Below are 11,099 nucleotides of genomic sequence, written 5' to 3'. Positions count from 1 at the left end.
AAAGAAAGGATAAAAAGAAGTAAAAACATTGCACTAGAATGTAACATATACATTGCAAAATCTGACTATAGGACTTATACGTAATATGACTTGGTAATGCGACTAATAAATCGTAGTTAAAGAATGTGACTTATAAATAGCAATTAATGAATGCGTTATAAATCGTAATTAGGGAATACGACTTATTAATCGCAATTAAATAATGCAACTTATAATCGCAACTAGAAAATGAGAATAAATCGCTATTATGAAAATATGAATCGACTTATAAATTACGGAAATACGACTGTTTACCCTCGAATCCGGATAACAATTGAATTTATATGGGGTTTTAAGGATCCGTGAACTAAAAGATACAAAAGGTTTTTAGGTTGAGGAAAAATAAAGATAAAGACTCAACAATTGCTGTTAAAGTAAATAATCGCAGAATATAATATTGCTTAGAACAATTGTGCTTGATGCCTACAAGAATTTAGAGAGATCTCCTTTTATACATTCTGATTAAGGGTAAAAATAAGGTAGGTAAATTGATTACATCGTGGATCCCTGTAATTACGCCTTAATGGCCTGAAGTGGTTGAGAAAATCACGTTTGGGCGAGATATCCGGCGACGCTTGGTTATCCGTTACGAGTCCGGCTTCCGACCTTGTGTGTTTCTCCATCCGGTGGTGACTCATATCGAGCTCTGTAACGGTCTCGAAATGAGTCGACCTCGGTTGTAGACGTGGCCGTCGTTCTACCTTGCATCCAGGTCGGGTTCGATGGCCCCGACTCGCTCCGGACCGGACCCAACCCGGTCGGGCTCAAGCAAAAAAGGGTATCACCCAATACAACGACTTATACGCAATATGTGAATCGACTCATCTGTGAATCGGACTTCTAAATATTATTAATGTGACTTATAATCTAAATTAAAATTGCGACTTATGTATGGGACGTATACTTCGCGATTAGCAATCAGGGAATGCTTTATAGCTCAGCCTATATTTCCCTCCAATTTCAAGTAGAGCAAAAGAAGGGTAAAGAAGAAGGGTTTCATTCTGCTCGAGCTTTGAATCTTTGAAGTCACAAATCAAAGTTCAAAAATGGCCTCTTCTTCTACGACGACATCATCAGGCCCAGAAATCCCATGGGTAGAGAAGTTTCGACCCACAAAGGTATCGGACATTGTAGGCAACGAAGATGCTGTCTCCAGACTCCAAGTTATTGCTCGTGATGGCAACATGCCCAATCTTATCTTAGCCGTAAGCAAAGGGAGACATTTTCATTTTCCTTCCTGATTTTGCTACTACTATTTTTTTTTTATCCAATTAAGAAATTTTACTTTATTATTGAGTTGAGGTTTAGTGCAGATATAGCACTGCCGTATACCCGTTTGTAATGTTTCTTGATTAAAGCATTGATAATTCATCGTGTTAAACTAAAAGGACCAATTTTGATGCTGCTTCTCGATTTTGCTACTGATTTTTTTTTTTTTTTGCTCCATTTATGTAAAACTGAGAAATTTTACTTTATGGGGTTGAGGTTTAGAGCAGATACAGCATTACCATAGACCCATTTTGTAACGGTTCTTGATTTGGTTGTCAAAAACAAAAAAATGAAACATTGATAAATATCTATGTTTAAACAAAAAAAAGGGCTAGTTTTGATGCTGCTTCTCAATTTTGCTACTGATTTTTTTTGCTCCATTTATGAAAAAATGAGAATTTTACCTTATGGGGTTGAGGTTCTGTGCAGATACATCATTTCCATAGGCCCGTTTTGTAATGGTTCTTAATTTTGTTGTCAAATTCAGAAAATGAAAAACACTGATGGACCTTAATGTTAAAAGGAAAAAAAAAAATAAAAGACTAACTTTTGCTCCATTTATGGATAATGAGAAACTTTATTTTCTGTGTTTGAGGTTTAGTTTTGGAAGGCCAAAAATGAAAATGAAAAAAAAAAGTACTTAAGTACTTCCATGCGGGGTTTTTCACAAGCTTGATTCTTGAAATATGTTTGATGCTATTACTATATCTAAATTTATGCAAAATGAGGAAAAAAGAACTAACTTTTGCTCCATGTATGGTATAATTGGCTATTAAGAAACTACATTGTCAGGTTTGAGTTTTATTGCAGAGAGTAGTACTGTGATAGACCCCTTTTATAATGGTTCTTGATTTGTGTTGTCAAAAAGTGAAAGAGAAACATATGGCTAAAAATTACTTTGCAAGGGTTATTCAAAAGCTTGAACTATGCCCAATGCTATTAATCATTATCAACATTTATGTAAAAAGAAGAAAAGTTTTAATATCTTGCTCCACTGCATATGTCAAGAAACTTTATTTTATGCGTTTGAGAGCTAATAATTTATGTAAATCTGAAACCTTATTCAAAGTCTAATAATGAAATGGTTATGGAGATATTCAAAAGAAAAACATCGGCATTGGAGAAAGTTGGTACGAGCAAAGTATGGGGAGCTGGCTTCTGGTGCACAATCAGTAAGTTCCAGGCGTGGTATAGGAGTGTGGAAGTGCATAAGGAATCATTTGTGGAAGTGAAATTTAGTGGAAGTACAATAGTTCTGCTACTGCGATCTCAGTTTTATTCTCTTGTGGTCAATAAGTCCTGAATATGAAGCATTCCTTATTCCTTTTCTTGTGTAAATCTTGATGGTCCTTGCTCAATAGTACTTGGACTTTCATAGTTATATGTACATATGTATTTGCAAAGAACTATGCTCTTTTGTGTTAGCTTATACCAGATGTTGGATACCGATTCTTTTACCTCTTGTGTTTTGTGGGAGAATAATCTTTTGGTTTCTAATACATTCTTTTTATGATTCCTGAACAGTATTTCTAATACCAGATGTTGATTGATGGGAATGTGTAAAAACAAAATAGTTATTGTTAGTTTTCCTGGAAGTTGACCATTTTTACTCAAATGCAAATCTAATTTAGGACTTCCAGACTCCGAAGTGTTTGTCCCTTTGGTGTCACATTGAATTGGCAAAAGCAGTTTGCTAAAGAAATTGTGCATAGTTTATTCATGCTGAATATTCGATTCTGTATAAACTCTCTGCAGGGTCCTCCCGGTACTGGCAAAACCACTAGTATATTGGCTCTTGCTCATGAACTTCTGGGGCCAAACTATAAGGAGGCTGTTTTGGAGCTAAACGCATCAGATGATAGGTATATTGAGTGCTTGATTCGATTTAAAAACTCTTTATTTCACATGATTCTTTCTTGCTTCTATAAGATTCTTAGAAGCATTAATGTTTCTTGTGCAGAGGCATTGATGTTGTCAGAAACAAAATCAAGATGTTTGCTCAGAAGAAAGTAACTCTACCCCCCGGGCGGCACAAAGTAATTATTTTGGACGAGGCTGACAGGTTAAAAATGTTATTCTGTAAATTTGAGATATCATTTTTGTGCTCAGGGCTTGAAATCATTTGAAAAAACTGTTTACTTTTCTATCTCTTTTGCACCATCTCTATCAATTTGATTGATTCTGTGGGGTAGTAGACAATCTGTCTCCGTGGTGTTGACCTGCATTTTCTGCAGTAGCTCAAATATTTTACTTTTCACTTTTGGGTATGGAAATTTTATTGCTGTGTTCTTTGAATTTTTAGCATGACATCTGGAGCTCAGCAAGCACTGAGGAGGACAATGGAAATATACTCGAACTCCACTCGCTTTGCTCTCGCCTGCAACACTTCTTCTAAGATTATCGAGCCTATTCAGAGTAGATGTGCCCTGGTCCGATTTGCAAGATTATCTGACCAAGAGATCCTTGGACGCCTTATGGCCGTGGTTGCAGCAGAAAAGGTACTAGCAATCTTAATCCTCGACACACTTGCTATTTTCTTCTAGTGTTCCTCTTGCTTCTTCGAAATGGTTTCTTTTGAGTCCTTGTGTTAAATCAACATCTTTTGTCTGCACATCGAGTCAGGTAGCATGTCATTATACCTTAATCTGTTGCAGCACAATGAACCTCCCAGTTGCTCTGTAAATTTCATGCCTTTCTTTGCTAGTCAATTTGGTTATGAGCTAACCAAGATTATGAGCTAAAGGGTAGGAACTTTTCTATATCCTTCAGCCTCACAGGCCGTTGTGAAAGTTTCATTTAATCATTTCAACATGCAGTCATCTTTGTTTTTACCAAATGTTAAATTGGTAGAAGGGAGGAAAGAGATTTGATCTATGGATATGGCGATATGCTACCTTGCAGGTTCCTTATGTACCCGAAGGTCTTGAGGCTATTATATTTACTGCTGATGGAGATATGAGACAGGCCTTAAATAACTTACAAGCAACACACAGTGGATTTGGTTTTGTCAACCAAGAGAATGTTTTCAAGGTTACGAGACTCACTTATCTCTTTTCATATAATTATTCATCTTTTGACAGACCCCCCACTGATGATTCCATTCTCTTTTGCTGAATGCTAGGTTTGTGACCAGCCCCATCCGTTGCACGTGAAAAATATGGTGCGGAATGTCCTTGAAGGGAAATTTGATGATGCTTGCGCGGGTCTAAAGGCTCTATATGACCTTGGCTATTCTCCCACCGATATTATCACAACCCTCTTCCGAATTATAAAGAACTATGATATGGCAGAATATGTCAAACTGGAGTTCATGAAGGTTTGACTGTTTTAGTACTTCTAAATAATTCCAATCTTTATAAGCCATCTTTGGTTTAACATCAATTATTTCTTTTTCTGCTGGTATAACAGGAAACTGGTTTTGCCCACATGAGGATCTGCGATGGGGTTGGTTCATATCTTCAGATGTGCGGTCTTCTGGCTAAACTATCATTGGTTCGAGAAACGGCCAAGGCTGCATGATGAGACAGGCATTTGAAGTACATGGTCAACAGAGAGATTTATTCCTTGGTGATCTTCCTTTTTAGTTCTTCCTTTCCTTAAAAACAGCTTAGCTTATATGCCAAGCGTTGGCCTGTCTAATTGCAGTCATTGACTCATTGTTGTTGTTACTACGTGGAAAGTGATTGCTGAACCATTATGCATTTCAATTCTACTAAGGTAAAAGACAGCCCTTTTAACACTAGAAATGTCCATGTTAGAAAAGAACCATATCTTTCAATGCTAGTAAAAGGCCGATTATGTCAAAAAAAAATCTTTGTTTTGCTTAGTAGCTTCAAGATCCTCGTCCAGAGTCCTTTGCAGTGAATCCAGTAGTTATAAAAGATAAAATTTATCCGTATGCAGTGTTTACATCAAATCGATATAATATCATATGTTTTTCATATATACGTTAATACTCCCTCCGGTCAACTTTTATTGATTTTTTTGCCTTTTTTTTTGTAGTCTACAATATTTGATTTTTTCAAAAAGAAATAATTTCTTTTTTCCAAAGTTGCTCTTGGAGTAAAGAGCTGAGGAGTATTTGTTGTATTTCCAATGAACAAATTAAAATTAATATCAATTTCATTGTTAATTAGTGCTGAAAGATTAATATGTGCGAAAACAGCTAAAAATTCAATTGAAATAGACGGGAGGGAGCATGTATTCTTGTCTCATTGTACCACTTAATTATGATAAATTAAATAATTTGATGTAAACATCGGATATGATAAATTTTTTCGTGTTTTTCCACCATTGGTGTGTGGATCCGCTCTGGAAAAAAAGATTTGCCAGATCATTTTGGGAACTTAGTTGGTACTACATTAATTTATTTTCGTGTCATATTTCAATTATCTAGTTTGCGGTGTTCCGTGTATTTGTACGTGTGCTCCCCGTGGAGGTAACTTGACAATAATTGCTTTTACAAGAGGTGCCTTTCATAACGTGTTTTAGAGAAATATATTCTTAAATTTAATGGTTAATAGTCAATGGTTTGGCTTCATTTTCCGTACATTGTTACACTTTTTTTCTCGTTGACTGAGTATAGACATCAAAATTATTATTTACTTGACTTTGGTTTGCTTTTTATTTAAATAGTTGGAATTTATTGCTAATAAATTCATACTGTTACCATTCTTGATCACCTAATTGGTACCCTTTGATTTGTGACATCTAAATTAAAATATAATACGATTAGGTTATTGGTGATTGATATGAAATCATATCAAATTAGAGATCGCGTGAGGCAGTTGTTTTTATTTTATTTTATTTATGAAGAAAATTGAAGTAACAATAATATGAAAGTGGTATCATACCAACTTTCGACGATGGGTTTTTCTACTACAATCTGACTTTCATTTTAGCTAAGTGATAGAAAACGCAATCCAAGATAAAAAGTGAGAACTTTAACAAAGAAATACATATATTAATAAACTCGGTAGGGCATACCGAAATGTTTGTACAAAAATGCACTTTTAAGAAAAAAGTATTAATACGTATTAATATCATTTCATAAAGGATGTATTAAAAGGTGAAAATAATTATAATTAATGATTGAAAAAGTTGAAGAAGCATATATATTATTCCATGACCTTGTGACATATCCGAACATGAAAGATGCTGAAGGAGAATGTTTAAAGAAATTGCAATAATGAGACTTCAGAACAAAGCTATAGCTATTTTTTTTTTTTGGTAATTAGCTTTTGTATTAATCACCAATGAAACTTTGCACCATAGTTAGCTATCATAGCTTAACTATCATATATATATTTATCTCATACTCTTCCTATTATCTATTCAAAATCTATAACTTTGCACTATATCAACTATACTAGTAGGAGCTCGTGCACAACAAATACACACTATCTCCTTTGCTATCTTCTCCCAGCTCGTATTCTTTTTCTCAAAAATTCTCTGGTTTCTCTCTATCCATATATTATATACCATTTCCGTGTATAACATCTTGAATAATTGAGCTTCTTTGGATCTACCTTTTGCTCTCTTAATCACTTCATGCATATGTTGTTCCCAGTTAGTTCCTGGTAAGCTTTGTTTCTGTGCAATTCATCACTTTCCTATTACCTCTTTTGTGTATGTACACTCCACATATATGTGATCTCGAGTTTCCTCTTCTTTCTCGCATAGACTGCATCTGTCCTCACCTTGAATCCCCCATTTCTTCAGCCTATCAACTGTGAGTAGTCTGTTCTGCATTTGTAACCAAAGAGTGAACTTTGCTTTTGGCCTTGCAGCATTACCAAACATCAAACCTTTCCATAAGACTCTAGGCTGGTCATCCAGTAGCTGCAGATATATCTGTTTGATGATCCCTTTTCCCTTACATATTTGCATATTATTATCTTCTATGATCTGCTTTGCTTCCAGTATTTTCCTCACCATCCAGCTTGCCTGCTTTGGTAGTTTCATTTGCTCCATCTGCTGCCCTTTTATATAGTAAGCATGTATCCATTTTTTCCACATTCTATCTTCTTTCTGTGCCACATTCCAGTATAGTTTACTAATGGCAGCTTTATTCCACACATGTTTATGATATTCCATCCACCACTGCTTTTTGGGCAACATACTCTTTCCCAACTGATCAAAGCTTTCTTTGTTATGACATTATTACCAGTCCATAAATAACTTCGACAGAAAGCTTTTCACTGCTTTCATTACTTTAACTGGTAATATGAACACTTGAGCCCAATATGATTGAACTCCAAATAAGACACTGCTAATCAATTGGCTTCTTCCTGCATATGATAATTTTCTTGCTGTCCGTGAAGTAATTCTTGCCACAATTTTATCAATGATTGGTTTCCACTGTATCATTGTCAGCTTTCTAGTTGAAAGTGGCACTCCTAAATATTTAAAAGGCAGTTCTCCCCTTGTAAATCCCGATTCCTGCAGTATCTGTTCTTGTTCTTGTTGTCCCATTCCTCCAAAATAAATTGAATTTTTTCCTTTATTTGCTTGCAATCCTGAAGCTTTTGAGAATTGATTGAAGCTCTTCATTATAGCTTTAACTGATTCAGTTTCTCCTTTGGAAAATATTAAAAGATCATCTGCAAAACATAAATGAGTTAGTGATAATTTGGCACATCTGGGATGATATTTGTACTGCTTGCTTTCTGTCATGTCCTTCAGTGTTCTACTCAGGTACTCCATTGCTATTGCAAACAAGAATGGGGACATAGGATCCCCTTGCCGTAACCCTTCTTGGCATTAAAAGGTTTTGTTGGTTCTCCATTAACTATGATTGTGTAGTTTACTGTTTTTACACACTCCATCACCCATGCCATGTATCTTTCTGGGAATCCCATCAGCCTTATAACCTACTCCAAATAAACCCATTCAACTGAGTCATAGGCCTTTTGTAAGTCAATCTTGATCATGCATCTTGGTGTTATGTGCTTCCTTGTGTAACCTTTAACTAATTCATGGGCCAGAATAATATTGTCTCATATTCTCCTCCCTGGTACAAATCCAGCTTGTGCTTCACAAATGATTCCCCCTAATATCTTCTGCATTCTAGCTGCCAATATCTTTGAGATCAGCTTGTATAGCACTGTGCAACATGCTATTGGTCTGTATTCCTTAATTGTTACTGGATTCTCTATCTTTGGTATCAAAGTTATGGCTGTACAATTAATAGCTCTATACAATCTTCCTGTACTGAAGAACTCTTGTACTGCTTTAGTCACCTCATCACCTATAATGTGCCATGCTCTTTTAAAAAATACTGCATTATATCCATCTATCCCTGGTGCCTTGTCATCTCCTATTCCTTTTAGACCTTCTTATACTTCCTGTCTAGTTACTTCTGTGTTTAGCATCATTCTCTGCTCCTTGTTCAATGTAGGCCTCTTCTTCATTACTGCTCTATTAACTGCTGATAGATTCCCAACTGCTGTGCCTATAAGGCCTTTATAAAATCTCAGAATTTCTTCCTGAATCCCTTCCTGATTGTTTATTCTGTTACCATCTAATCCCATCAGTTCTTTTATTTGTTTCCTGTGCTTTCATTCTTTCATTACTGCTGAGAAGTATTTGGTATTTGCATCTCCTAGTTTTTTCCATTTATCCCTAGATTTCTGCTTCATAATGCTTTCTTCTATCATTGACCATTTCTCTAATTTCTGCAGTTCATCTCTCTCTTGAGCTTGCAATACATCATCAAACTTTTGTTGCATTTGACTTTGTATTTTCTTTATTTCTTCTCTTGCATCTTCCATTTTTTGCTCAGCATTCCTAAATTCTCTGTTGTTCAGTGTCTTCAATGTAATTCTGAGCCTTTTCAACTTTCTCCATATTCCTCTCATTAGCCAAGGATCCTGATACTGTTGCCAAGCTTCTTCTACTAGCTGTGTAAAATCTTTGTGATCTACCCAAACATTAAAGAATCTAAAAGGACTCCTAGTGTTAGCTTGGTCCACTCCCAGATTCAGTAGCATTGGTGCATGATCTGAAATCCCAGGCATCTCATATTCCACTGTTACATTACCCCATTTCATCATCCATTCATAATTTCCAAAGGCTTTGTCAATTCTACTTTGTATTCTATCTTCCATTCTTTGCTTGTTACTCCATGTATAGTAATCTCCCTTCCACAACAGTTCATTTAGGTTGGCTGTCTGCATGCATTCTACAAAGTCTTGTACATCACCCCGTTGAACTAGATTGCCTTGATTCGTATCTGCACCATACATAACTGCATTGAATCACCTATCACTATCCAAGGTTTGTTGATACCTTGAGCTAGTGTCTTCAGTTCTTCCCATAAGTTTTTCCTTTGCTCAATTGGGTTGAAACCATATATGATAGTCATCAAACATTCCACCTGACCAGCATTCTCTATGACTTCACAGTGTATCATTTGAGCATTTTCCTTGATCTTAGTAACCTGGTAATTATTATCATCCCACATTACCCAGATCCTTCCATTCTTGGCTGATGCATAATTATTCACACTGCTCCACCCTATGGCTATGTTTTTAGTTATACTTCCTGCTTTACTCTCTTTTACTCTTGTTTCAACTATGCCAGCTATCCCTATTTTTTTTGTTTTCAGGAGTTCCTTCAGTTCTTTCTGCTTGTACCTTTTATTAACTCCCCTTATATTCCATACTAACCAGTTCATAAGGATTTCCTTGTCTTACCTCCTCTGTCTGGAGGTACTGTATGTGCACCCTTCCCCTCTCTACTCAATATTTGGAATCCATTCTTCAGTGGTACTGATCCCAGGACTGGGAACTCAATGTCATTAAACTCTGGGATTTGACTTTCCACCTCTTTCCTTGTATTCCCTGGTGTTTGTACTTCGTTGCTTATTACTTTTTGCTTATCAGCTTCCATTGACCCTTGTCCTACTTCCATTATTCTTCTACTATCTTGTTGTTGTATCAGTCCTTTCTCTGAGGCAGATTCTTGTTCAATCTCTCTTGTCTTCCCTTTCTCCTTTGTAACCCACTGCTGTACTACTTTCTTTGGCTTTCTCTGTTCATTCTGGGTAGTCAATTGAATCTGTCTTCCCCTTTCCTGCTTGCAATCATGCCTAATGGTTTGACACTTCTCACAGAACTTTGGTTTCCAGTCATAGACTACTGATTGCAGAAATGTTTTCCCATTTGAATCTTCCACTCTTATTTCATCCTTTAGAGGCTTTGTCACATCCACCTCTATTAGCATTCTAGCATACGATACTCTTAGTTGCTTTGCAATGCATTCATCAGCATACATAGGTGTACCAATAGAGCTTGCAATCCTACTTAGTGATTTCACCCCCTAGCAGTTCAATGGAAGTTTTGGAAACCTAATCCATAGTGGAATCTCAGTGGGAAATTCCTTCCCAAAATCAAAGTCAGTTGTCCTTTAAGTATAATTGGCCTATTACTGATAGTATATGGACCTGCTAACAGAATTTCCTGCATATCTTCTATCATTTTAAATTTGATTATATAATAACCATCCTCATGCATATATAACTCTGGATGTGGAATCGTATTCCATGTGTTCTCTATATATCTCTTCACTACGTTATATCCTGGCCAATCACCCAGAACATACGCAATTAAAGCTCCTCTCCATTTCTCTGTTTCTCTATCAACTTCTTCCTTATCTAATTGTACTCTAATTTCACCATTTACCACTTGTGGAGGTATGTAGGTTAGTTTCATACCGTTTTCAGCTGCTCTATTCTTCGCAAATAAGCTCATCCATGCTGCTCTCACCTCCTCCTTAGCTTCTACCTTGTT

General features: G+C 36.1%; 4 protein-coding genes across 4 annotated transcripts; 1 reads left to right on the top strand and 3 right to left on the bottom strand.

Annotated features, from left to right (window-relative positions):
• The first annotated feature begins 919 nt into the window (after positions 1 to 919).
• Positions 920 to 5,137, top strand: LOC109220886 (replication factor C subunit 2). Its single transcript, XM_019385351.1, has 7 exons — positions 920 to 1,244; positions 3,064 to 3,170; positions 3,269 to 3,370; positions 3,611 to 3,806; positions 4,210 to 4,338; positions 4,430 to 4,624; positions 4,717 to 5,137. The coding sequence occupies exons 1-7, from the start codon at positions 1,086 to 1,088 to the stop codon at positions 4,825 to 4,827; spliced, it is 999 nt and encodes a 332-aa protein (XP_019240896.1). The 5' UTR covers positions 920 to 1,085; the 3' UTR covers positions 4,828 to 5,137.
• A 1,775-nt stretch (positions 5,138 to 6,912) lies between these two features.
• On the bottom strand, positions 6,913 to 8,013 carry LOC109220885. Its single transcript, XM_019385350.1, has 2 exons — positions 7,522 to 8,013; positions 6,913 to 7,338 (listed from the first exon to the last, which is right to left on the bottom strand). The coding sequence occupies exons 1-2, from the start codon at positions 8,011 to 8,013 to the stop codon at positions 6,913 to 6,915; spliced, it is 918 nt and encodes a 305-aa protein (XP_019240895.1).
• A 293-nt stretch (positions 8,014 to 8,306) lies between these two features.
• LOC109220884 lies at positions 8,307 to 8,840 on the bottom strand. Its single transcript, XM_019385349.1, has 2 exons — positions 8,652 to 8,840; positions 8,307 to 8,465 (listed from the first exon to the last, which is right to left on the bottom strand). Exons 1-2 carry the CDS (start codon positions 8,838 to 8,840, stop codon positions 8,307 to 8,309), a joined length of 348 nt encoding a protein of 115 aa, XP_019240894.1.
• A 27-nt stretch (positions 8,841 to 8,867) lies between these two features.
• Positions 8,868 to 10,584, bottom strand: LOC109220883. The gene is made up of 3 exons (XM_019385348.1): positions 10,005 to 10,584; positions 9,598 to 9,897; positions 8,868 to 9,541 (listed from the first exon to the last, which is right to left on the bottom strand). Exons 1-3 carry the CDS (start codon positions 10,582 to 10,584, stop codon positions 8,868 to 8,870), a joined length of 1,554 nt encoding a protein of 517 aa, XP_019240893.1.
• Positions 10,585 to 11,099: the final 515 nt, after the last annotated feature.

The sequence above is a fragment of the Nicotiana attenuata genome, unplaced genomic scaffold, assembly GCF_001879085.1.
Source record: "Nicotiana attenuata strain UT unplaced genomic scaffold, NIATTr2, whole genome shotgun sequence".
In the NCBI taxonomy this organism is placed as follows: Eukaryota; Viridiplantae; Streptophyta; class Magnoliopsida; order Solanales; family Solanaceae; genus Nicotiana; species Nicotiana attenuata.
This window is presented reverse-complemented; position numbering and strand designations above follow the sequence as displayed.

Coding starts and splice junctions, on each gene's coding strand:
- LOC109220883 (XM_019385348.1), bottom strand. CDS start 10,584: ATGTATGCTGATGAATGCATTGCAAAGCAACTAAGAGTATCGTATGCT. Junction 9,898..10,004: donor AGTACCTCCAGACAGAGGAG/GTAAGACAAGGA, acceptor CAAAAAAAATAG/GGATAGCTGGCATAGTTGAA. Junction 9,542..9,597: donor ACTGAAGACACTAGCTCAAG/GTATCAACAAAC, acceptor TGTATGGTGCAG/ATACGAATCAAGGCAATCTA.
- LOC109220884 (XM_019385349.1), bottom strand. CDS start 8,840: ATGGGATTAGATGGTAACAGAATAAACAATCAGGAAGGGATTCAGGAA. Junction 8,466..8,651: donor CAGAAGTAACTAGACAGGAA/GTATAAGAAGGT, acceptor TTGATACCAAAG/ATAGAGAATCCAGTAACAAT.
- LOC109220886 (XM_019385351.1), top strand. CDS start 1,086: ATGGCCTCTTCTTCTACGACGACATCATCAGGCCCAGAAATCCCATGG. Junction 4,339..4,429: donor ACCAAGAGAATGTTTTCAAG/GTTACGAGACTC, acceptor GCTGAATGCTAG/GTTTGTGACCAGCCCCATCC. Junction 4,625..4,716: donor TCAAACTGGAGTTCATGAAG/GTTTGACTGTTT, acceptor CTGGTATAACAG/GAAACTGGTTTTGCCCACAT.
- LOC109220885 (XM_019385350.1), bottom strand. CDS start 8,013: ATGGAGTACCTGAGTAGAACACTGAAGGACATGACAGAAAGCAAGCAG. Junction 7,339..7,521: donor TGTTCATATTACCAGTTAAA/GTAATGAAAGCA, acceptor AATGTGGCACAG/AAAGAAGATAGAATGTGGAA.